The sequence below is a fragment of the Aphelocoma coerulescens genome, chromosome 14, assembly GCF_041296385.1.
Source record: "Aphelocoma coerulescens isolate FSJ_1873_10779 chromosome 14, UR_Acoe_1.0, whole genome shotgun sequence".
NCBI lineage: Eukaryota > Metazoa > Chordata > Aves > Passeriformes > Corvidae > Aphelocoma > Aphelocoma coerulescens.
In genome coordinates this window covers 11,234,085-11,259,833 of record NC_091028.1, presented here as the reverse complement: position 1 = coordinate 11,259,833, position 25,749 = coordinate 11,234,085, and the positions used below count along the sequence as shown (strand labels likewise).

Below are 25,749 nucleotides of genomic sequence, written 5' to 3'. Positions count from 1 at the left end.
AGTGCAGGAGAGGGACTTGCAGTTCAAGTTGGTGTTGTGCAGTGCAAGGGGTGGTCTCATAATATGGGGGGCCCTGCAGTGCTTAGGGGGTCTTGCAATGTGTAGGACCCCGCAATTCAAGGAAGGGTCTTGTTTTACAGTGGGGGTCTTGCTATGCGTGTTTGGGGGTTCTTCAATTCGAGGGGCCCCTTCCTGGAGGGGTCTTTCCATGCTGGACTTGTGCTGGAGGAGGAGGTCCTGCAATTCATGGATGCTCCTGAAATGCATGGAGAAGTCTTGCCACGCCAAGGGGTCTTTCAGTGTATACAGGGTGGTCTTACATTTCAAGGGGGCTCTTGCTGTGCTTGGAGCAGTCTTGTCATGAAGTGAGGACTTGCATTGTGTGGGGCCCCTGAAATGCAGGGAGGGGTCTTGCCATCCACTGGGGACTTGCGGGGGGGGGGGGTGTCCCGTGCTTCAAGGAGCCTCCTGAAATGCATGGAGGGATCATGTTATACACTGGGAGTTTTGCAACGTGGGAGGATCCTGCAATTCATGGGGGCTTTTGTAATGCAGGGAAGGGTCCCCGCAAGCAGGGGAGTCCCGCAGGAGGGAAGTGGGGGTGATGTCCTGCGACTCGAGGGGGCTCTGGCTGCGCCTGGCGGGGTCTTGCCCTGCCTCGGGGCCCCGCGGCGATGCGGGGGGCGGGCGGGGGTCGTCGGGGGGCGGCCCCGGCGGGCGGGGGGTGCGGGAGGCGGTGCCGCGGCCGCGGCGCTATAAAGGCGGCGGCGGCGGGGCGGGCGCGGCGGCGGCGGTCGGTGTCGTTCGCTCGGTGTCGGTCGCTCGGTGTCGGTCGGCGGCGGGGCACGATGACGGCGAACGGGACGGCGGAGCCGGTGCAGATCCAGTTCGGGCTGATCAACTGCAGCAACCGGTACCTGACGGCGGAGGCGTTCGGGTTCAAGGTGAACGCCTCGGCCGCCAGCATGAAGAAGAAGCAGATCTGGACGCTGGAGCAGGACGGGGAGGACTCCAGCGCCGTCCTGCTCAAGAGCCACCTGGGCCGGTACCTGGCGGCCGACAAAGACGGGCGGGTGAGCTGCGACAGCGAGGAGCCGGGCCCCGACTGCCGGTTCCTGGTGCTGGCCCACGGCGACGGGCGGTGGTCGCTGCAGTCCGAGCCCCACCGCCGCTTCTTCGGCGGCACCGAGGACCGCCTCTCGTGCTTCGCTCCCGCCGTCTCTGCCGCCGAGAAGTGGAGCGTCCACCTGGCCATGCACCCCCAGGCCAACCTCTACAGCCTGGCCCGCAAGCGCTACGCGCACCTGGGGCCCCGCCGCGACGAGCTGGCCGTGGACCGCGACGTGCCGTGGGGCGTGGACGCGCTCATCACCCTCCTGTTCGTGGACCAGCGGTACAGCCTGCAGAGCTGCGACCACCGCCTGCTCCGCAGCGACGGCCGCCTGGTCCCCGCCGCCGAGCCCGGCACCGCCTTCACGCTGGAATTCCGCTGCGGAAAGGTGGCCTTTCGCGACGGGGAGGGCCGCTACCTGGCCCCCTCGGGGCCCAGCGGCACCCTCAAGGCGGGCAAGAGCGCCAAGGTGGGCAAGGACGAGCTCTTCGCCCTGGAGCAGAGCTGCCCGCAGGTCGTGCTGCGAGCCGGCAACGATAGGAATGTCTCCACCCGGCAAGGTACGAGGGGACGGGGACTGCGGGTGCGGGGAACGGGACACCTCGGCCGCCCGCCCCGGAGTCCCAGGGGTGTATCCACCTCGAGGTGCGCCCCTGCCTCCCTCGGGTATCAGCTTCCATCGGGCATCGCCCGCCCCCAGCAACCCCTTGCATCCCTCCGGCATCACTTCCCCTGCATCTCCTCAGAATCGCCGCCTCGGAGTGGTCCCCCCGCAGCACTGTCCCCCCCAACATCTGCTGCCTTCCTGCAGCAGCCACCCCACAGGCTGCCCCCCTGCATTCCTCTGCCATCGCCTCCGTAATGTCGTCCCCCCCCGCTCAAACCCCTTCTCACACCCCTCCCCTGAAATCGCCATCTCCCCCGGGCACCCCCTGCACCCCTCAGCATGGCTGCCCGCGGTCCCTCCCCCAACGCCCCATCACGATCCCCCCGCATCCCTCCCACATCCCTTTCCCTTCCCCCTCCCGCATCCCTTCAGCATCGCCTGCCTGGGGGCCCCCATCCCTTCGGCACCCCCATCCCCGCACCATCGCCTCTGCAGGGCGCCCGGGGGGGCAGGGATGGCGAGGGGCCTGCCTTGGGGTGCAGGGATGGACGGGGAGGGGGGCTGGGAGGGGGTGGATGGGGTCTTCCCTCGCCGTGAGGGAGGCAGGGCTGTTTCCCTCGCCTTCCTTCCTGTGGAGCTCATTGTTCGCCCAACAAAGCCACCACCAACCTCCCCCTTGCCCGAGCACGGCTGAGCCATGTGCCCAGCGGCGCAGGGAGGCTGCGGGTCCCACCGGGGGCTCTGGTTCCCCCTAGGGTCGGGGGCTGGGTGGCAGCGTTACATAAAGGGCTTTGCCAAAACTCCCGCATCCTGCATCCACCCGCACAAAGGGACCCGTCCCTCCGCACTCGCTGCACCGGCCCCGTCCCCTCCGCTCGCCCGGAGGGGCCCCGGTGCCACCCGCCTCGGGGATCCGGTCACTCAGAGCTCCCCGGGCACGTGGCCGCCCGCTGCCCGCGGGTGCCCACCGAGCATCCCAGCCCCGCGCCCAGGGGTCCGTGCTGGAAGATGGGGGGTCCCCGGGGGTGCCCGGTGTGCGCCGTGGGTGCCCCGGGGCTCATCGCCGGCGCGCCAGGTCAGGCCGGCGCACGCCGGGTGTGGGATGGGTGCGAGCATGCAGCAAAGCCTGGAGGAACAGCGGGGAATTTTTTTTTGTGTGTGTATGTATTTCAAGGTTGCTGCTTAACCCTGATCCGTGCCTGGGCAGCTCCGTGCAGTGAGCTCCCTGCATTTCTCCTGTCCGAGGGCAAATCCTGCGCCGCAAAGCAGCCCCTTAAAAATCAATAATAAAATCTGCCAAGATGGGCAGTGGGGGTTGTTTTCCCAGGCATGGGGATTTGGGGAAGAGGAGGAGAGGATGGCGGGAGGCTGCCGCAGCGCCGTGGGGGAAGGGCTGCTGCAGCCCTTTGTCACCAGAGATGGGGAAACCAGATGTGGGGGGAGATGTGAGAGACGGAGTGGTGGCGGTGGGGGACCCCGTGGTGGGGGGGTGGCCCATGGAGCGGGTGGGAATGCTGCTGGCCGACCCTCCGCTTTGTCTAATTAGGAAGGATGAGGGAGCAGGAAGGGGGGGAACAAATCTCCCCAGCAACAGAGGGCTCTGGGCTGTGCCCGGCCCCTTTCCAAGCAAAATACAGCGGGAAGGGCCGCGCTGGGGCTGCACATCCTCACTCGAGTCCGTTTTGGCTGGAGAAGCCGTTTCCACCCGGTTTATCCCTCCTGGTGGCAGGGAAAGGCTGGGAGCTGCCGCTTTCTAGGGCTCATCCTCCCTTCTCCCATTGTGAAAGCACCGTGTCCCAAGGTTGCCAAGAAGGCAGCAGAAACAGCCGTCGGAGGAAGCGGTTCCAGACAGCCCTTTCCCCCGCCGAGCTGATAAGGGCCGTGCTGCTGGCAGATGCTCCCATGGTCACTGGGGATGGGGGATGTGGGATGCGGGCAGGGAGTGACTGTAGTTCGACACAGCCTCGTGGGAAAAGGCAGCTTGTTCCTGTGTGGAGTCAAGGAGAGAGCAGGGATAGCAGTGGCTGTGCCCCGTCTGCCCCATGGGAGGAGCAGAGATGGGTCCGTGGGGCTCTTCTGTGGTTCCCTTGGCTGGGATCCAGCTTTGGAACAGAATTGTTTCACCAGTGCCAGGTCAGCTCCTGGCTTGGAGTCTCCTCCCTGTCCCGGGGATGGCCGGTGTCAGCATCCCCTGCGCACAGGGGACCACGCCACAAACACCCCCGGGGCAGGAAGGGATAACCCCAGGGGCTGGGGATATGCACCCCTCTTCTGCCTCCAGCCCCTCAGGACAGGATCCCCGGGCTCCCTGAGAGTTCCCATCTCCCCATCGCACCTCAAACGGAGCGGAGCCGGGTGCTGCCAGCAGCGAGCAGCCTCCTCCCCGCTCAATGGCTCCTTTCTAGCCCGGCTGCGGCAACAAAGGGCCCTTTGTGGGCGTGAGGGTCCCGGGGGCAGAGCGCTGGCGTCCTCCCCGCTGGGCCCCTGCCAGCCCCCCGCCCGACCGAGGTGTGCCCCTGCCCCCCACCCGCATGGAGGAGAGGATGGGCTGGCTCGGGAGTGAGGAATTCCAGGAAACGGGATCTGGGGAGGAGGGCGAGCGAGAGCAGCGGTGAAGGGAGCACGCCTGGACATGCCGCGTTGGCAGTGGGGAGCTCTGCCCTGGGGCCAGGAGCCCTCCCGGCATGGGCTGAGCCGGATTTCCCCCCCCAGTTCATCGTGGTGCCACGGCAAGGCAGGGAGATGCGGCTCCAGGGCAGGGGGCACGCGGGCTCGGATGCAGATTTTCATCTGGCGATGCCAAGTGGCCTGCTGACACTTGGGATACCACAAAGCCACAGGAAATCCACAGGGAAGGAGGGGTGGGTTTTTCAGGAAGTTCATGTTTCGCCCCTACCCGTGACCCCTTTGCAGAGCTGCACCCCCAGCAGAGGAGCTGCTGGTTCCCCGTGCTCCAGGCTGTTGGATTTAGACAAAAACCTGTTTGGATTTCTGCGGGGGTGCAGTGTAAGCCCAGCTGAAGGGCAGGGAGGGGGCAGGAGGAGTCTCTGAGCGGGTGCAGTGCTGGGTGGAGGTGCCAGAGCCCCGCAGGGAGCCCAGACCCGACCTGTGCTGGCAGCGCTGGGTGCAGCATCCCAGTCCATCCTGAAATCCTGCCCCGCTGCCCTGAGGGCCTGGGGGCACTGCAGGGTGCTGCCGACACTCCTGTGGAGGAATCCAGGCTCGGTTTTTTTGGACATAACCGTGGGGTTTTTGAAAGGAGAGTTGGAAGATGGGAAAGGTGCTCCTCTCCAAGGAGCTCATCCCACTGGCTTCCCAGGACGGCTCATGGGAGACGTTCTGTGTGATTTGAGTGCAGAGGGAGAGTTTTCTACATGTCCTGAATGCCCCCACGCTGTGTCTGCAGCCGCCCATGGTGTGGAGATCAACACAGCTACAACAAATTCTGTTTCTTTAGAGGGAAGAGCTCAGGTCTGTGGGAAGTACAGGAAGGTGTGTGCCTGCTCTGGGATGGCCATAGGCCTCCTGGTACATCCACAGTCATGGCTGGAGAGCAGCCAAGGCTCTGGCATCAATCCTGCAAACCCACGAGCTTGGAAACCTCGGCAGTCGAGGACTTGGGGAGCCTTTTCCTGCTCTCTGAGGACCTCAAGCCCAGGGACTCGGCATTAGGAAGCCCTGGGGAGACAACATGCCTCAGCCTTCCCAACCTCTGCGTTTTCCCCCAGATCCCTGTAGCAAACCTGCGTTGCAGACGGAGCTGGAGGACATCCCACGCTGGGAATTTTGGGGAGCGCAGGCGTACCTGCACCCCCCTCCCAAAGAGCCGCCATGTGCTCGCCCCCCTCCTGCCTCCAGCTGTAATTAGCGGCTTCATCAAGGTCAGGAAGAGCAGTGCCAGCTCCAGACTGTAAATTTACCAAGAGCATTAATTAATCCATGATTGCAGTGGGAGCGGCTGCGGCTTCCTGCCACAGCCCTGGGCTGCCACAGCAGGGGGGTGGCTGTGGGGACAGCCTGTCCTCCACCGAGGGGACATGGGGACATCTCTGCGGGACCCCGTGCTTCCTGCAGTTTCCCCCATCCCGCCCGGCTCCGAGCCCCCAACTCTCCCGCTCCAGCCCAGTTCCAGCCCTTTGAAGCCTCCTCCTGCCCCAGCCGAAGCCGCATTCCTTTGTGCTGAGTCGGTGTAACCCAACCCCGCGCTGCTTTTGGGGAGGGGGCGGTGGGAGACCCTCCTGCTGCAGGGTCCTTCCAGGCACCGGGGAAAGCCAAAGCTCCGTGAAAGGTGATTGTGGAAAATGGGCTGGCAGAGAGGTGGAGGAGGCCGGTGGGTGCATTGTGCTCTGTGCTGGGGGTCTCTGGGGAGAGGGAACAGTGTTGGGAGGCTCCTGGCACTCCCTGTCCTGTCTCCAGCCCGGCCAGTCCTGCTCTGTGGCACACAGCATCCCCCTGGGCCCTGCAGGTCAGCGAGTTCTTCCCAGAAAAGTGCAGTGAGCGGAAGCACCACCCCCACTCCTCCCCCACAAACCACAGGGACCCACAGCTCTGGCAGGTTTGGGGGGCCCAGGGGTGCTGCCAGCCTTGAGGGTCCCCCAGGGTCACCTCCCCACAGCCCAACCTCACTGTGAGCCCCCGCAGAGCCCCTCTCTCTCTGTTTTACAGCTCTGGATTGGGGCTGGAGCTGCCTGACGCCAGGATGCAAAATCAAAACCAAATGTTCCCACAACCGCCAGCTCAGCCCCCGGCAGTGCTGGGAGGCGGCGAGTGTGAGATGGCTCTGGAGCCGAGGACGTGGCCAGTGGGGCTGGGCTGGTGGCCATCAGCACCCATTGACCCCTGTGCTGCCCAAATACCCTGGGGAGAGAGAAGCACCAGGGTGGCTGAGGGTCCATCAGGAGAGTAATGGAATCACAGAATGGTTGGGTTGGGAGGGATCATGGGCAGGGACACCTTCCACTGGACTGGGTTATTCCAAGCCCCATCCAACCTGACACTGAACCCTTCCAGGGATGGGAGCTGCAGAAGGCGCTGGAGGGTGCCTGGTGAGAGGGGGATGCTGTGAGCAGAGTGGCAGCCATAGACCAGTTGGGATGTGGGAGATAAGATTATGGCCAACAAAATGAAGCCTTCAAAGCCTGATCCCTTTGGGAACAAAACCTGATCCCTTTGGGAAAGGTGGGAGATGGATATGCAAAGCAGAGGCTGTTCCTGGGCACTGGGATGGGGCCTGTTTGGAGACACAGATGGGTGATGTGGAGCCCCAGGGAGCTGTGTCTGCAGGACAGCTGGGTTCAGCTGGTGGGACGTCCCGGTAGCTTCCCAGAGCAGCGGGGCCACCAAGACTGCAGTCCCTGAAGCCCTTCCAGTGACTGTGTACAGCACTGAAACCCCAGCAGCCAAGAAACTGGATGCATTGTGGAGGTGTGAGGGGCTGAACACGTGGCCAGCCCCCACCCCCTTCAGCTGCTCCTCATCAGACTCATGCTCCAGAACCTTTCCCAGCTCTGTTTCCCTTCTCTGGACATGCTCCAGCATCTCCATGTCTTTACTTTAGGGAGGGGACCAGAACTAGACACAATGTGGATTTGAACCCTTTGCACCCGTGCAGCAGGGAAGGATGCAGGTGTGTTTGGCTCTGGAAAATTCATCCAGTTCCTCTGAACTCCCATGTCACTAAGCTCAGCAGTGGGGCTGAGCTCTGCTCCCCAGCTCCCTCCCCAAAACCCAGCACAGAGCTCCGCCATTGGCTTTGGCTACAGCTTGTGGCTCGCATCCCCAAAGTGTTTTTAGGCTGAAATCCACCAGGCTGGAGAGCTCTGGAGCAGTTTTGGCCCCGCTAGCCCTGACTAAGCAGGTTTGCTCAGGCTCAGTGCCTGAGGTGGATGCACACATGGCTGGCGGTGGCCCAGGGCTGTGGCCAGTGGCCCCAGGACCAGCTGCATCCACCTCTGCCAGGGAAATGCTGTCTCTGGTCCCTTGGGCGCAGGGATGGGCCATCCTGGCTGGCAGAGCTGGGGGACAGGCTGGTGCTGATGATTTTGGGGTGTCAGGGAAAGGCTTGGCTGCCCTAGGGCTTTCCTAAGCTTCCTGTCCCTGCACACCTCACTGCCCCAGCGAGATGTGACAACTGTGGATGAAAAACGGTCCCACGGTCCTTAAACACGCCACGAGCTGGGATTCATGGGTGCTGCAGCGGCCTCTGCTAATGGGTTGAGTAACCTGGCTGTCACCTTTGGGAAAAACTGCAGCCCTTTTCCTTATAAAACATCTACATTGGTCTTTGCTTCATTGTAATGGAGCTGCTGAGTCAGGAGTGGAAGCTCACGGCTGCCCAGCCCTTGTTTAGGGCCTTAACATCAAATATCCAAATGAAAACTTGGATTTGAACCCCAAATGCCAGAGGGGAGATCTGTGTGAGGGATTTGGGAGCCACCAAAGCTCACCCAGGAAGCAGGAGCCCCTCTCATTTGGGTTTCCTGGGCTGCCCTGCACCTGGACCTGCTGGAGGTGGGTTGTCGTCCCACCCCCCCATCTCCATCTGTCTCTGCTCTGTAGGGATGGACCTTTCAGCCAACCAGGATGAGGAGGGTGACCAGGAGACCTACCAGCTGGAGATCAACAAGGACACCAAGAAATGCGCCTTCCGGACCTACACCGGGAAGTACTGGACCCTCACCTCCAACGGGGGCATCCAGTCCACCGCCTCCACAAAGTGAGTCTCCTGTCCCCGGCAGCTCAGGGCAGTGCCTGGGCTTCAGAGAACCCTCTGCATCTCCCAGGGGAATTCAAGGGGGTTTTCCAGCATGGGTGCTCACACCAAATGCTTCCCAGCAGAGGCAGTGCATTCCCGGGAAAGCCAGGGATGGGTCGGGGCTTGCCGCCCACGATGCTCTGGAAGTCCCTGGGGCCACATAATCCTTCCCGGCTGGCTGGGGCTGTTGGAATGCTTTGCCCTGCAGTGCAACTCTGAGAGCCAGGCGGAAACCCCAGAAGTGCCTTTGGCTGCCTTGCCTGCCTCCTGCCTGCGGGGCGAGGGCTTCCCAGCAGGATGGCCACCACAACACGAGTCATCCTGCAAAAACAGATCGAATCGGGCTCTCCCGATCCAGCCGTGACCTTCCCAAGCCAGCAGGGTGGCAGTGGCAGGGTCCCTCTCTGTCATACCCCACTGACTGCCCTCTCTGCCCCACAGGAACGCGAGTTGCTACTTTGACATCGAGTGGTGCGACAAACGCATCACCCTGAAAGCTGCCAACGGCAAGTACGTGACAGCGAAGAAGAACGGGCAGCTGGCAGCCTCCATGGAGACAGCGGGTAAGGAACCCTTGGGCACCCCACACCAGGACAGCAGGGGATGAAAAAAGCCTTCCCAGAGCCAGGCTCTTCTTCCAAGTGGTGTTCAGGCAATAAGTTCTCTTAGTGACTGATGTGCTGTGAGATGGGGGGACAGATGGGGTGGATGAGAAATGGGTGGGGGGCACAGCCCCTGCTCCTCACTGCTGCCTGCCAGCTTTGGGGTCTGGCTCTGTGCCCCCCTGGCTGCTCTGACAGCCCCTGTCCCCTCGGCGCAGGCGAGACGGAGCATTTCGTGATGAAGCTGATCAACAGACCCATCATTGTCCTGCGTGGTGAGCACGGCTTCATCGGCTGCCGCAAGGTCACCGGCACCCTGGACTCCAACCGCTCCTCCTACGATGTCTTCCAGCTGGAGTTCAACGACGGGGCCTACAACATCAAGGGTGAGTGCCCGGGGTGGCTGCAGGCTGGAGGGTGGTGGCCTTCGGGGTCCCCATGCTGACTCACGAGGCCACCATGTCCCCTCTCCTGCAGATACCACTGGGAAGTACTGGATGGTGGGGAATGAGTCATCTGTCACCAGCAGCAGCGACACCCCTGTGGACTTCTTTTTTGAGTTCTGCGACTATAACAAAGTGGCCATCAAAATCAATGGCAAATACCTGAAGGGTGACCATGCTGGGGTGCTCAAGGCATCTGCTGACACCATCGACGCCTCCACCCTCTGGGAATATTAATGCACTTTAGGGTACCTCCCATTGCCAACTTCTCTTTCCCTTCCTGTCCTCTTTTCCTTTGGGTTCTGTTTCTCCTCTCTGTAACAGGATTTTCAGACTGGCTTGCCCTTCCCTCCTGCCATAGAGTTGGTGCGTTAAGTGGGAGGTGGGTGTCCGTAAATCCCTGTAAGAACTGGAAAAGTGGTGGGGCTGCCTGCCTATAGCTTTGTAGAGGGGTCTGTCTCTATCCCCCCCATCCCTACCTCCCTCCAGGTTTGCTGGGCTTGGAAACCTCTGTATTCCCCTCCTGGCCCCGAGCATCACCTTAGGTAGTTTACTTGCCTCTCCTCAATTTAAAAAAGGGAATAAGATCACCTCTGTGCTCGCTTCTGCCATATCAGCACTGGCACAGCCTCAGACTGTGCTGCCAGTGTCCCCTGGAGCATCCGTCCTGTCCTACTCTGCTCCAACCAGGGGTGGAGCGATGCTGCTGGGCTCAGCTGGCTCCTCCTGACCTGCCCCAGCAGCTTCTCTCCCCTCCTGGATTGTGGGGCAGGTTCATCCCCAGCTGAGCTGTAAGAGGTGACCTTGCATATCACAGCATCCCTGGGGATGGGGCTGGTGTGCGCCAGCACATCCCTGTGGAAGGGCCAGCAAGCTGCCCCTCCCCCAAACTCCTGGAAATGATTCTTTAGGGTGATCCTGTCTGGAAAGCCTCAGCCTTTCATCTCATGGAGCCCCATGCTCCTCCTGTCCCTCCACCCCTCCTTGTGCTTCTGGCTCTGGAGGAACATCCCAGACCCTGATGGTGGGTCCAGCCTGCCCCCAGGCTGGTCCTGCTGCTGTGCCTGGAGGGGAGGGCATGGGGGGACACAGAGCCAGCCTGTGCCAGGGTGGGGGCTTCATCCAGCCCATCTCCGGTGGGCTTCGGTCCCGGCAGGAGCCGGGCTGGCCGACGTGACCTCCCCGGGGCGGTGGCTGGAAGCATAAACTGCAGATTTTGGTTTACAGAATAGAAAAGTTCCTTAGCAAACTTTGCACAGTGATATTTGCTGAGTACCTTTGTTGTTGTTTTTCTCTCGTAAAATACTGGAACAGTGAAGTGAATCACTGAACACCTAATGCTGAATTAGGAAGCGCCCACTCCCGCAGGCACCCTGAGGGGGCAGCTCCCAGTCCCACCATCCCCAGGGCACCTGGGCTGGGCTCTCATGAATAGCAACCCTACTGCAAAAGGAAAAAAGAAAAAAAAGACCAAAACAGTATTTTTGTTAGTCTCTATTTATATATGCTCTCCATGGCACTGTGTGACCAGCTGTTGTCTGTACTAGGTCTGCATTAGAGTTTAACGCTGTCTGTAACGGGTGATGCTGTGTGTTCCTTAGGGTGTTGAAAGGCACTTTATCCTTTGGGGCCTTCCCAGGGCCGGTATCTGCTCCCTACAAACATACCAAGGAGCCTTTTCCCGCGTGGGCCCCCTCTGGAGAGGGGTAGTGCTGGTCCCACCCCACGCCAAGGGTGCTCTCGGCATCGCTGCCGTGCCAAACCGGGGCCGGTCCCTACTGCCGGAGGCCAGGCAGGGGCTCATCAGCCTTAAAGCCATGAGGAGGGACTCCCCTCCACAGGAGCTTGGTGCTAAATTCAGCTGGGAGAGCGAGTGGCTGTTCCCAGGCAGGGGGACAACTCCAGGCAGGGGTCCCTCACGGGCGCAGGGGAACCCGGCTGGGACTCTACCTCGGCTCTGCGCTCACATCCAGGGGTGCCCGTGCCCCCCGGCACCATGTGTCCCCCTGGGGACCAGGCTGCCCCTCGAAGGACCGAGTGTCTTGAAGCCCTGTGTGACCCTGTGACTTGACACACTCTCACTGGCCTTCACCCCCTCCCCGTGTCACCGCCTCCCCATCCCTGTCACGGTCCGAACCACGTAATTCCCGCTCTGGCTTCTCCCGTGTGACACTAGGTCAACATCTCTCCTGTTTCCTCTTACCAGGTGTCGTGACTCTCTGAAAACATCTCACTCTGAAAATTTAAGTTTTGGGTTTGTTCAGTTTTTTTTTTATTATTATTATTTTTTTGTAAGTGCCATTTGTATAACTTAAAAAAAAAATAGCTTCAAATGGAGAAAGATGACTTAAAAAATAAAACCTGCATTCGGATTCAAACTGGTGTGTGGTCTGTTGGGGCTGCAATGGCCTTTTAATGAGGGAAGAGCCTGAGCGTGGAGAGTTGGGGTTGTGGAGCTTTTATCTGACAAAAGTTGAGCTGGTTCTGGAGGGTTGAGGAACTGGTGGGGAAGGGAATGGTGACCAAGATGCTCCGAAGAGGTGTAAAGGCAAAGGCACCTGGAGGCTGGGTCACTTCTGGAGATGCTCAGAGCAGCCTGAAGCCACCGAGCCCATGGGCACCTGGGGATGGGTGACCCATGGATGGGGCAAGACCACCTCATCTGCAAACCAGCTGTGCCCCTGCAGAGCTTTTTCTCTTGATTCAGGCATTTCATCTCCATAGGATGACCCAGGTGGAAGAGCACTGGGATGGGAGGTTTGGGTGCATGGTTGGGTGGGGGTCAGCAATCAGCCTGCTTTACTTGGGGATGTGGAAAAGGGCAAGATAAAGGACTAGAGCAGGAAGTGCAGCCCAACCCACGTCCTGCCAAAGGAGCCAGGATGTGCCCCCAGCCCTCTCAACAGCTGAAAGCAGCCCTGAAACTCGACCAACAGCACCTCCAGCACCTGCACCGAGAGCAGCCAGAGCTTCCCTGCCTGTCACCATCACAACCTGGCTGGGCACCGACAGGCTCCTGCCTGCCTTGAAAAATGTAAAGCTGTTTGGAAAAAGCGAAGTCTGGGAAAGGGGGGGATGCCCAGCTCCCCCCAAGCACACATCCCAGGGGGCTGGGGGACAGCACTGCCTAGAGGGACCTTCACCATCAGATGGGGGGGGTTGAGCCCTGCAAGGGTCAAAGGAAGGAAGGAAGGATGTTCAGCCCTGACTATAAACAGGGAGAAGTCGGGGCAGTGCAGGAAATGCTGAGCAGCTCCGCTGGCCACGCTTGGCCTTGCTGTGACATCTGTGTGTGCATGAGCAAACCTGGCTGTGACACCAGACTGGGACACCCAGCCAGGGGAGCAGGCAGCTCTGCCAGCGGGTGCCCACCCAGGGAAGGGGCTCTGGAGCTGCAGAAGGATTCTCACCCTTCCCCCCTCTCCCCCAGCTGCCAACACACATTTCCTTTTCTCCCCTCAAGGCTGGATTCTGCATTTACCATCATTCACCACCACTCCAGCAAGAGAGGAAATCCCCTCAGCCTTCCCCCCCATCCAAGTTCCCATTTAAAGGAGCAACTGGAAACCATTTTCTATCCCATCCAGTTTTTCCTCGGGAGCACATGGAACAGATTAAGCTGTTCCAGGAGGGTCAAATGGGTTTTTGCCTTACGACCTGGGGAGTTTTCACCGGCACAGGCTGGGATCTGGCCCCACTCCCTGGCATTTTCCCAGCACCAGGCTGGCACAGGCAGGGGATGGGAGGGCAAGGTCTTGGCTGTAAGGAAAGCACACAGGTGAAAGCCAGAGTGCACAAATTTATTTACAAAAATTCAAATTACAATATAATACAGGAACTTTTTACACACAATATTAGAACTGTTTACTACCAGAATGTAAAGAAAAATATTTTTTGGTTTTTTTCTCCTTTTTTTTTTTTAATAAACCACCTATTTATTTTCAGCTATTGTTATACAAAGTTGCAGAACATGCACATCTTTACAGGTCTTTTTTTTAATACAACGTTTTGCTAAGTGCAAATACTAAGTTTCTCTCTCCACCTTTAAGGCAAGTAAATGGGACACTGCAAGTAGCTGTAAGAAGTACCTGTTATGGGATCAGCCTGGGCACAGCAACCTCCTCATTGCCTTCAAAACCTTTTAACAAGCAGTTCCAAAGACTGGGCAGGAGGGAAAATGGGATGCAGGAGTTAAGAGACCAGGTCAAGGCTGGATTGGGTGGCTCGGTAAGTTTTGGGCTTTTTTTTTTTAAAGAAATCAACACAGATTCAGAAGCAATTTGAGATCTCCTGGGTTAGAGGGGAAAAGCAGCCATGTGCTTGGGCTGCAAATTTTTGGTGCAGTGGGTGTTTCCTTGGGGAGAGGAGCAGTGCTGGGAGTGCTGGGCAGGGTGCACCTGCACATCACAGACCAAGCACTGATTTATCTCCTCTTGGACACAAATAAGCCCTTGGCTTTGGTGGGGGACACAGGGAATCCCCTCTTCCCCTCTATATCCTCCAGGGCCACAACAGCTGTGCCAGGGCAGCAGTGACCCCGATGGATCACAGTCACCAACCTCCCCTTGCCACCTCTGCTGCCACTTCTCCAGCCCCTCGCTCCACGTCTGCACTTCCCTCCACCAAGGCTCAGTTCTCCACGCCCACACGTCCCTGGACATGCACAAAAAGGTAGGACTGGGCCACCATTTTTTGCTGGATGACCATCCTATTTCCTTCATTGTTTGGGCCACTGGTTCAGCAGCTGAGTTGTGCCCTGGCTGCTGCCCCCCCCTCCACTGCCTGGTCCTTCCTGCACTCACCGGGAAGGGTAAATACATGCCTTGGAGAGTCTGGAGGGCTCATCCAAACCAGCCCTTGAGCCCAGAAAATCTCACCTATTAAACAAACAGGATTCCCTTTCCATAAGGGAAGCCACCACTGCTTCTTCTGACCTGTTTACTCAGCAGCTGTAACAAAGCCCTCCCTCCCCAAACCCAATGGGATTCCTGCTCCTGGCTGCAGGAATCGGGCACTGCAAGGCAGGATTTAAACCTGGTCAAAGCCCAGCTGAGCAGCAAGTAATAAAGCTCCTGCAGCCCCCAGACTGCTGCCAGGAATAAACTAATTCAAAATAGAAAATTCCAGCAGCAAGGGAATAGCAGATGGTTATTAATGCTAGAGAGGCCACGGCACAGAGGAGCCAGAGCACTCCACAGGGAACCTTCGACCCACAGGCAACAGGAAAAACACTCAGCTCCAAAAGGCATGGAAGTCCTCCTGTCTGGGAGACCTCCCTGGGGAGAACAGTCCCCAAATGCTGTCCCAGGCCCCTGTCCAGGAGCATCCCACCGATACCCTGTGTCCAGCGCTCCCTGCACACCCGAGGGGATCCGGGGTCCTGGAATGCTGCACATGGGGCTTTGGCAGAAGCTGTGAGGTGGAGACAGGGAATTTTACCTGAAAAGAAAACAAATAAACCCACAAAACACCTGGATGCTGAAATACAGGGGGGAATAACAGGAGGAAATGCACCCAGAGAGCTCCCAGCAGGACAGAACAGGATGAAGGCCAGAACAAAACATTTGGAGAACAACAACACAACTGGGCTGCTAGAAGCTAGCCCAACATTCCTGGGAAGAGGGGTTTTTTCCACTCCAACCATTTTCTTTTCTAGACAGGGCCTGTACCAGACAGCACAGCCCAAGGGCTGTGGAGAAAGGGCTTTGTGCCACCCTCCTCCCACAGCCCAGCACTGCACCCCCCACTTCTCACACGGAAGTTTTGCTTTTTCCCCTCACTTCCTCAGCCCAGCAATACTCAAGTTTAACATGCTTTTCCAAAGCCAATTATGCTGACAAACACATTTTCATGAGTTATTTGGTGCTGTGGAAGCAGCCAGCTTCCTGCAGCATGAGGCTACAGCTGCCCACTGGGTTGTGGGGGTTTGGGTATGGAGGCTCCCAACTCACTGCAGCTATGGGGAACATTCCCGATTTTCCTACCACAGGACACATCACTGCCTACATGTCTATCTGGCTGTTTCCCAGGCAGTTTTTGCAATAAAGGGCACAGCTTTGGCTCCAGGTGGTTCCAGCAGCTGCCTGAGCACTGCCAGAAGCTGGGGGAGGTTTGGAACACCAGAAGAGAACGGCAAAGCAAAGGCCACATTTCAGAAGCTGAGGGGCACACACCTCTGGGGGGAAAAACGGAGCCCTTCAAAGGGGGCGAGTTCAGTCCAGCCAAAGATTTGGATGCCCAAATATCCTGCTACTTCCTAACACCCCCAGCCAGAACAGGGCTCTGGGCTTCCCACCAAAACCTTGGAAATGGGACAGCTGCTGCAGCCCCTCACTCTGCTTGGAGAGTGAGGAATACTAAAAATGCTACATTGACTTGCTTTTGAACAGTTAATTTCTGCTGGGAGGTGGCAGCAGGATACAGGGATGCTGGAGAACACAGGAACCCCAGCCCTGTGCCTCTCCACAGACAGGAGGGCTGGGGCAGCTGCCTTCTGTTACCTCGCTCCTGAAGGTCTTACTCGGATGCCAAGTGTCTCCTCCCTTCCCCCAAGACTCACTTTGCTGCTCTGGCCAGCAGGAAGGCAGGATTTTTGGAAATTCCCCAAGGAACGGCTGTATCCCTGTGATCCACAAAGTCTCGCTTTTCCTCCCAACAGCTGCCTGAACAGGCTTTATCAAAACAAGCATCTGGATGCCCAGCACAGGGGGGAATTCCACCCCTGGGAAATGTAGCACCAAACCCTGTTGCAGCACAGGTTGAAATGTTGGATCACAAAGGTTTGGAGAAGCCCTAGAGAGGGTGCAGTGCAGAGACACGGAGTCCCCTGGCTGCTGGCTAAACCCCAGGGGGACTGGAGTGGGGAAGGGGTGACGTTATGGGGTGGCTTTGCCCTGCAGTGCCTCTGCCAAGTGCTGCTGGGGGCAGGTCAGAACCGGTGCCGGGGCTGAGGGCCAAAGTGCATAGGCAGGTTGTGCTCCAGCTGCACGTTGATCTGGGGAAAGTCAAAGTTCACCCTCATGTTGGGCAGGGGGGGCACGTAGGGAGCGGGGATGGGGCCGATGTTGAGGGGGATGTTGTTGTACATGGGGCGCACGGGAGGGAGAGGGAACGGGGGGTGCACGAAGGGGTACGGGGGCATCCGGGGCTGGTGGAAGTTCTGAGGAACCGGTCTGGGGATGACTTCAATTCTCTGGATTTTCTCCACGGGCTTTTCCACGGGAGGGCCAATGCGCTTGAAGCTGTTCTCTGCACAGGGAGGAGAGCAAAGAACAGTCACCCCACAAACCAAACTCCCCGGGCCCAGTCCACGGTGTGACATTTGCCATCGGCATCCCCCATTCCCAGCACATTCCACAGCATCACTGCTGGCCCTTCCCTTGCTCCAGGAGCCACAGAACACAGCGTGAGCTCTCCAGGCTGGCTCCTTTCACCAACACCATCCCACAAAGGGGAATATTTCCTTCAGTAGGATGTCGGGCAGCCCCTGTGCTCCCCAAGACACAGCTCAGAGGTTCTGCTGTCCCTCAGCCACCTTGCCAAGCAGAGAAGAGATATCCACAACACCAGTGCCACAATGAGAGCTGGACACAAATCTTGTGCCTGCTCACAATCCCAGCAGAAGTCTGTAGGCAACAGCACTTTAAAAACAGACCAGTTCCCAGGAGGAACAGAATCCAGTGAAGGTCCAGAGACCCATCAGTAGCTGGGAACTCTGTGCTGTCCCATCATCCATCCTCAGTCTGATCCTGACTGTGACTTACCCCCATTCTTCTTCTTCTGCTCCTCTTCAGCCTCCTTCTGAATCTCATGGATTATCTTCTCATCATCTTCCTAGAAATCAAGGAATACACCAAGAATCAGTGGGATAATTCCTGCTGCAGCAGCTTTCTGTTCTCTCAATGCTGCTTTTCTTTTCAGCACGTTTTCACGGGGAAAACCAAAAAAGATGAATTTGGCTGAATCATCTTCATTTGGGGCTGGCCTAGATTTACCCAAAAGCAAAGCTGTGATGAGGGAACTGCAGCAGCACAAATAATCTGCACTCTACGGAGTATGACCAAGATGCTTGGATCAGCTTTCCAGGAAGATCAGCACTAAAATTCATTGACTTGATGGAAACCAGAGAACAGCGACCCAGCTCCACCCCTCTGAAGAGCTGTTAATCTTTTAAATGGCAATGGTCTATTAAATATTTACATTATACTAGCACTTGTAGAGTTTTTGGCCCAACAGCTGGAATTAACACAACTTAAATCCTGGCTCTAGTAGCTAAATGGTGCCATTTAGATCTTATCTGTAACTCTGAGAAGGGCATAAATCGAAATATGTTTCTTTAATGTCTGCCTAGAGGTTATAGCAAGAATATTCAGAGCTGCTGCTCACTGAGAACACAATATAAGCCAGAAATTGAAATTGTCCTTCTGCCTCTCATCAGCTTCAGTTCTCTTAACTCAAAAGAGCATCAGTGAGATCCAAAGATGCAGTGAAGCCTCAGGTGAGTTTCTGCATGTCTGTGGGGATAAAACCAAACGTGGAGATTTCAGGGAGAGCAGCTAAACCTCCAGGACAGTGTTTGGAACCCCGAGCCCCAAAGTACCCCACAGGGCACAAGACTCTGCTTGTTTTAGTTACCCTTATTTCAGTACTGCCAAAACACAAATTTCTTCCTGAACACTCTTAACGTGAAAAATATCCCTTATTTTGAAGGGTGCTCTGGAACTAAATCCAAAATATGCTTCGTGCATGCAGCTACACTGGAAGCTTTTTAAGATTCCCAGTCCCCAGCTGACAGTCCTGCACATGTAGAGCCTGGGAAGCTTGTGGAGAAGTCCCCTCCTCCACCACCAGATAAGGTTTCCCTGGGAGACTGAAGTTATCTTAATGTGCAGAAAGCCAAAAACTCAATACTTCCCTCCCTTTTATTATTCTGTGAGTCAATGGTTAAAATTAAGACTTTCCAGGACATGCCTTTATTTTTTCCCTTCCCAAGCAGGCTGCTTGCATGGACTGTTAATTACAGCCTATCTGTCTCCATAAAAGCTGCTGAAGAATGGCTCTTCTGAGCTTATATGGAATGCCTAACTACGCCCCAAGTATCCATTTTCCCAGCTGGAAAACCACCTGGGCATGCTCCACAGGCAACCAAACATCCCCTGCTCTTTTGCTGCCCCAGCAGCACTCTCAAAGCTTGGTTTCAAAGCTTTAAGACTTCATTTGTTTTTCACTTTCCAGACTTTTTTTTTGGCAATGCTGTTGAAAATGGACACAGCCACCATGCCCATTTTATTGCCACTTACTGGAAAAGATGCACCTGAAGGTTTAAATGACAAGAAATATATTTTAAGCTCAGCTGAGCAAGATCACCCAGTACCTCCTTTCCCCACACAAAGGCATAAACCTCACCTCGAAGCCTAGAAATGTGGCCTTTAACTTAACAAAATAGTTACTTTAGTCTAAGTCTGTGATAAGAAAGTAAACTCTTCCCTGAGAGGGTGGGGAGGCCCTGGCACAGGCTGCCCAGAGAAGCTGTGGCTGCTCCATCCCTCCAAGTGTCCAAGGCCAGGATGGGGCTTGGAGCAACCTGGGCTAGTGGAAGATGTCCCTGCCCATGGCAGGGGATGGAACAAGATGATCTTAAAAGTCCTTTCCAACAAAATCTATGATTAACCCTGTGAAATGGTGCTTCCCAGGGACACCCCCTTCCGGTCACCACCCCTGCTGCTGCAGCTCTGGTCAGTAGTGCACAAAACTGGACACATCAAACACAACTTTACCAGACCTTCCTGCAGCCAGGGCTGCTCCAGCCTCCCAGTTTAAACTGGAGCTGACCTCCCTCTCACGGGGCTGGACACATCCATCTGCCCCGGGGCTGGAGCCAGCTGCACTCGCCCGAGGTGATGCTGGATTCGATTACTGCGGCTCCCAGAGCGCCGGGGGAAACAGGGAACAGCAAACCCCATCTGCCAGACCTCCAAACTGACCCCTAGAGCTCCCTAGGACAACATAAAACACATCTCCCCAAAGTGCAGCAGCCACAGATCCCACTCAGCTCCAGCCCCCTGGGGATTTCAAGAGGAGCACAGCTCACAGCACACCCTGGATGCAAAAACCTGCCAGGAACAGACCTGGATCAGGATGACGAATTCCTGACTAGTTCTGAAACCGCAAATCACAGCAGAGCCATAACAAAGCGCATCTTCAAGAACAGAACTTATCAGCCCTGTTGCTTCTCTGCTGATAAAAGTGTAATTTCCCATTTGAAGGTTAAGAAGTGCTTACACTTAATCCCACATACCAAGCCTTGGCTTGGAATTTTTTTTTGCACCATTGTCTGAAGGACGGGTATCCATTAATATCAAAAGAATAAAAACAACCTGCAAGACAAGCACCTTCCTACTTAAGAGGCTGACATTAAATTGGGCAAGTGATGAATACACAGCACAGTTCAATACCTGCAGTATTTAGGAAAGATCCACATCCCAGATGGAACAAAAGAATTGATGATATGTAAACAGCAAGGTAATTTTTGGACGTTCTGAAAGAAAGCCGATGCTGCAAGTTCTGCCTAATACATATTGTGCAGGTCAGAAAAAAAAAACCCAAACCAACAAGTCCCAGTGCTATTTTAGTGAATCTTGCAAAACGCTTCTAATTCTTTGAAAGCAAAGGCTGTTCTTTAATACTATAGTAATTAAAGAGATGACAGATTCATCGAGGGGTAAAGCACCCACACCAAAAATTAAGATTTCATTAGCACACGTGTGGCTGGTTTTGTGGTGAGAAACCTTTTAGCATCACATGGGGTGGAGGCTGCAGAAGGATTTCAAAAGCTTCTTGTGTCCGTTTCCCTGCTCGGGTTCAAGTCCCTTAATAAAGGATTAGATTATAATTTTAATGGCCTGTTCACAGGCTGTGTGGATTGAAGGCATTTATCTTGTCAAGTTAACAGTCATCTTCCTGTCAGCTGCCTTGCCTTCAGCAAGACAAAAAAAAAAAAGAAATAAAGAAGAAAAAAGCAACCTCCCAACCCTGGGGGAGGAGCGGGGGGTCTCGGCACTGGGCAGTTTTTTGAGCAAAGATGTTAACTTGGCTTTTCTGCCAGAGAGGAAATGCAAGGCAACACTAAAACGTGGCCCTTCCCCACACTCTGCTGCATCACGGGAGAAGGGAGGTGGCCAAGAGGAAAATGCAAAGGATCTCTGAGATGCATTCACCTTTTTTATCTGCAGAAAGCAGACATGGCCATTAACTGCAGCTGTGTTTTCAAGAGACAAAACAGGACCGAGCTTTGCCCCAGACCCAGCAGCGGGATGCTCTGTGCAGGAGCCATCCCATCCCGTAGCCAAGGAAAACAAATGCTCATCCCTGGCCAGTGTGGGAGCCTGCCCTTGCCATCCCCCAGCTGGGAAAGGATCTCGGCATTCTCCTTTCAGCCCTCTCCCATTGAATCCAGGGAATGCGGCGAGCACGGAGCCAATCACAGCAGAACGGATGGCTCGGCCTGTGGATGGATTAGCCAAGGAGCAGGGCTGGGTTGCTAAGAGAGGCACCTTTTCATGCCAGGGAGGCCCGTTACAACAATGCTGCTGCAGAGGAGCCTCACCCAGCATCCACACAGGGCCCTGCCACAAGCAGAAAGAGCTGCTGGAGAAACAAACTGCCCTTGGGAACGAGAAAACACAGCAGCAAAGGAGATAAAAGCTCAGCAAATCACATAGAGACAACCTCCCCCCAAATAAAACCTCCTCTGCCCAGAACAAAAGTGCCATCCAGGGAACTTCAGAAAGCTCTGTTTTTATCTCCTGCGCTTCTCGTTATCTTTAATTATTAAGTGTCACCGGGAAGCGGCTGCCACCTCCTGAAAAGAGGGAAACCAAGAATCCTGGTGACTATTTCTGGGCTCTGCAACCCCTCCCCTACTTTAGAAAGTGCTTCACCACCGCTGCCTCCCCCTTTCTGCCTCTTTACTGCTTTCTTTTTTCCACGTACGTGTGGCCGCAGCCGTTCCTAATAAACTTGAAATGATTTTTCACGACAGAGGCTTCCAAAGGACTAAGGGGTTTTGTTTCAAATCATTCCCAGATCAGCTGTGGAGAGCCTGAGCAAGAACAGGCATCGGCTGTCTCCAGTGTGCTCCTCCATGCAGCAGGAAGCAGGGATAAAAGCAGGCTGTGTTGTAACTGGAACAGGGCATCTGCAGTGCTGCAGGAAAAGGGGGGCCGGGATGGGGACGAAGCACACGCTGGCGTTCAAGAAATGTAGAGTTATTTTAGCAACAGGCATTCCATATTGATGGCTTTCTGTGAATTCCCCGGATTAGCCATATGCTTATGATTGAGGCATTTTATAGCAGTCAAAAAAACCCCAAACCCACCACAAACCCCACATCCTAAATTTAGGGGGAGCTTCTCCCCCCGCTCCAAATCCTAAAGGCAGCACTGTGCACTTCATGCATTTCCTCGATGCATTTGAAGTTTTACACAGTCTTCTCTCAACATCATCTTTTTATAACACTAGAAGGAGGGATAATTGCAAACACCTCATGATGATTAGTCTGCTGCTTTGAACTTTAACGATGGGCCTTTGGGAGGGTTTTAAGAGTTTACTGAAAACATCTTAAAACTTTAAAGCCAAAAAAGCCTCTGTGCAATATTACTGATGGCCCAAAGACGAGTATTAAATTCAAAATAATACATTTGAGACCAGAACCTGGTTTACCAAAATAGCCAGAATGCATTAATCACATTGCATCCCGGGATTTGTAAGAACTGGATGAAATGCACACAAGCAGCCTCAGCTTTGCTACAGATATTTAGAAATCAGGGCAAACATAGGCCCTGCATCCCAAAGCCAATTCATGGAATCATAAAGTATCCTGAGCTGGGAGGGATCCACAAGGATCATCAGTCCAACTCCTGGCCCTGCACGGACACCCCAACAATCCCACCCTGTGCCTCAGAACGTTGCCCAAACACTCCTGGAGCTCTGGCAGCCTTGGGGCTGTGACCATTCCCAGGGGAGCCTGTTCAGTGCCTGACCACCCTCTGGGGGAAGAACCTTTTCCCAATATCCAACCTAAACCGCCCTGACACAGCTCCAGCCATTCCCTTGGGTCCTGTCCCTGCTCATGAGCAGAGATTGGAGCTGCCCCTGCGCTGCCCCTTGTGAGGAGCTGCCCCTTGTGATGAGTCTCCCCTCAGTCTCCTCCAGCAGAACAAACCAGGTAGCCTCAACCACTCCTCATACAGCTTTCCCTCAAGGCCCTCCACTGTCTCTCCTCTGAATGCTTTCTTTAAGCATTAAAGGATCCTTAAATGAGCTTTATTCCCACTGCTCCTTCCTGAGCTTTGTCTCTGGCAATGTTGCATCAGCCCCTCCTGCAGAGCAGAGCCAGAGCCCGCGTGGACTCAGGGACACGAGGAATTTTGGCCAAGCAGCTTCCTGGGAAGGGCTCCTGGCACCTCCTACAGGGGTGCAGAGCACCAGTTAGCTCCAGAAGAAATGCAGGGATTAAATAATTCCTGCCTGCCCCCCCTGGAAGCTGCTCACCACAGCCCAACTGCAGCTTGTCTCAGAGCCAGCAAATATTGCACCGATACTTTTAAATCAGACTCCAGCCTGATTACAGCTTAGGGACAAGATTTTAACTAACCTTTAATTATGGGAAATTTTGAAGCCTCTGCTTTACTCTCTCAAGATCACTTGAGACAGAGACTAACAGATGCTGCCATTCCTAGAGGACTGTCTTTAATTTGTTTTTAACCCAAGCTAATGAATAGGTTTACTTACACTTTCACAAGAATTGTTTCAGACTCAGAAAACATTAAACATTTGGAAAAGAACAAAGGTTCCCTATTTTAAAGAAACCTGAATTTTGCTGTAAATAATAGGGATTTAGATTCAAACCAGATCCTTCAAAGGTCATGCCTTGGATGGACATTATCCCTGGCAAAGGACAGAACACTACTGATGCAATGGTCTTTTGCTCTTTCAAATCTCCGTGTCAAGACTCAAATTCCTTTTCTGTCTTTACATCCACCAGGGTAACTCCTGTTTCCATGTCCCATATGAGAGCAAGATCACCATAGAGGGGTTGGGTTGGTGTGCCTAAGCTCCTTATGAGGGAGAACTGTGCACACAGGTACCCACCATCATTTCAGCTTCAAGCCAACAGTTGAGTTCTGTGTTACTCTTCACACTGCAGCAAGGACAGTCACCCAGCTTCACCTCCCCAGCCCACCAGCACTCTACCATCCAAAAAATAATTAAATAATAAAAGAGCAGGCAGTGCCAGCTCTGTGCTGACAGTGGGAAATTTTTCTTTGCCACAACATTGGTTAATTAGAGAGGTGGAAAGGGCCTGGTGACAGTGGCCTCTTTGTGCTGCTTATTTATTTATTTATTTGAAAGTACAGTACAAGCTTTTTTGAGAGGCCTCATGTTTTCTCTGGCTCTGAACAAATGCCATCCCCCAGCACAATCAGCAGCCTGACGGGAACAACGGATGCCTGCGCTGCCGAGCCCTGAATTGCATCCCGCTGGAAAATGGGGAGGAGTGGGACAGGAATCCAGGAAACTCAGAACCAGGTGTCAGAAACGCTGCAGGGGTGCCTGCATGGAGGTGTCTGTGTGTATTTTAACAGCTCACATTGACAGGATAATGGAGGGAATAAAAGCAGGCAAGCGGAAAACTCGGAAGCTTATGCTGGTTGTGACAATGCTGGGAGATCCCCAAGAGTCTGGAGGTAGAAGGGAGAGATTTAGAGTAGCTTTTCCCTGGCTCTGTGCAGATGCAGGATTGTGCATATTCCCTGAAGAAAGGGGGGCTGGGAGCAGCCTGGAAAGCTGCAGAGACTCAAGACAAAGAACCACTAGGAAAAAGGAAGCTCAGGCAAGCCCTGGGAAGGCAGATCCACATTCACGTTGCTCTACAGCTTTGCTAAAATCAGGAAATTCAACTCCTGCTCCTTCCAACACTCCTGGATTTACAGTATTGAAGACCTCTACTTACAGAGATTTACTTGCTGCAGCAAGTTTTCCCAAGCCTGTCACAGATAGGAGCTGTATTAAATTACTACAGCTTCTCTCACAGCTCACTCCACGCTTCAGCTCTTCCTCTGCAGCTGTTGACAACAGCCCTGAGAATGGACCCAACTACAACTCTGGGCTTGCAGGCAGTTTTCTGATGGATGCATCTCTGTGACAGGATGCACAGCCAGCAGTCAGATCATCTGGGCACCAAAACCACAATTCCCCTTGCCTCCAGATGCCAAGCCATGCCAACACCATCTCAGCTGCAAAAGTAGGAATGAGTCCCAATAGTCCCAGTGCTGGCTACTGTGCTTGGTGCCAGCACTTGTTCCCCACCACCTCCTTCCACAAGCCTCGCTCTCCAGAACAGCACTCAGAGCACTTCCAGCCAAAGCCCTCATCTGACAGGAGCTGTTTTTCCCTAAAGCAACACCAGCTCCTTCCAAGCTGTGGTCAGATGTGACTCTGTGCTGTTGCAGGATCCCAGTGTGGTTTTTTAGCTGCCTTGGGAAAGGAAAAAAGTTGTGCTGGCTAAAACCATTTTCCCCTGGTGGAACGTGTGTATTTCAATGCGCCGGTGTGGACGGTGATTGAAACTGGGGTGAGAATCATTCACAAAAATCCTTTGTTACTTACTGTGGGGTCTGTCCAGAGGGAGCACTTGGCACAGTCCTGGCAGGGTGCCCCAGGAGAGCGGGGGTGCTGGCAGAAGTGGTCGTAGCCGTTGATGGCAGCCCGGCAGAGGTAGCACATCTGGGCGCCGCAGCGGCACGACATGCGGTTACAGCCCTCCGACTTAATCAGGCCCGTCCCACACTTGTGGCATTTCCTAATCCGGGCAGCTGTCATCTTCTCCTCTCTGCAAGAAGAAGGAGAATTAGCAAAGGGGTGTTTGTACTCACCAGCACGTGGTAAAATTACTGTTACACTACCCCAGTGAGGCTTTAACCCCCTTCTCTTTCCTCTGACTCCATCCCCAAGGCCACCACTGTTCCAAGGAGGTCTGGGCTCAGCTCCACTTGGAGCCAGCCCATGACAACTCAAGAACAAAATAAGTGAAAAAAGTCAATCACTGGCTGCATGCTGCAGCCCTGATCCTGGTTTCCATGAGAGCCAAAGCACCAGGCTCTGGCTTGGGAGGAATTTGAGATGCAAGTTCAAGGGCCAAAGGGCACATGGATGCTTGAGTTGGCTGAAGG

General features: G+C 55.2%; 2 protein-coding genes across 4 annotated transcripts in view; one reads left to right on the top strand and one right to left on the bottom strand.

Annotated features, from left to right (window-relative positions):
- The first annotated feature begins 790 nt into the window (after nt 1–790).
- FSCN1 (fascin actin-bundling protein 1) lies at nt 791–11,895 on the top strand. The gene is made up of 5 exons (XM_069030011.1): nt 791–1,671; nt 8,277–8,433; nt 8,914–9,035; nt 9,293–9,460; nt 9,552–11,895. Exons 1-5 carry the CDS (start codon nt 849–851, stop codon nt 9,752–9,754), a joined length of 1,473 nt encoding a protein of 490 aa, XP_068886112.1. The 5' UTR covers nt 791–848; the 3' UTR covers nt 9,755–11,895.
- Nucleotides 11,896–13,296: 1,401 nt separating this feature from the next.
- RNF216 (ring finger protein 216) overlaps nt 13,297–25,749 on the bottom strand; it is a 77,944-nt gene continuing 65,491 nt past the window's right edge. For all 3 annotated transcript variants that reach the window (XM_069029785.1, XM_069029786.1, XM_069029787.1), the window contains 3 exons: nt 25,187–25,409; nt 17,281–17,350; nt 13,297–16,765 (listed from right to left, as the gene is read on the bottom strand). In XM_069029785.1, the coding sequence (XP_068885886.1) occupies nt 16,446–16,765; nt 17,281–17,350; nt 25,187–25,409 (613 nt within the window). In that variant the 3' untranslated portion in view covers nt 13,297–16,445. The remainder of the gene's footprint in view (nt 16,766–17,280; nt 17,351–25,186; nt 25,410–25,749) is intronic.

Excerpts from the sequence above, each read along its gene's own strand:
- FSCN1 (XM_069030011.1), top strand. The coding sequence starts at position 849 with ATGACGGCGAACGGGACGGCGGAGCCGGTGCAGATCCAGTTCGGGCTG. Across the intron at positions 1,672-8,276 it reads GAATGTCTCCACCCGGCAAG|GGATGGACCTTTCAGCCAAC; the intron begins GTACGAGGGGAC and ends TCTGCTCTGTAG. Across the intron at positions 9,461-9,551 it reads CGGGGCCTACAACATCAAGG|ATACCACTGGGAAGTACTGG; the intron begins GTGAGTGCCCGG and ends CCTCTCCTGCAG.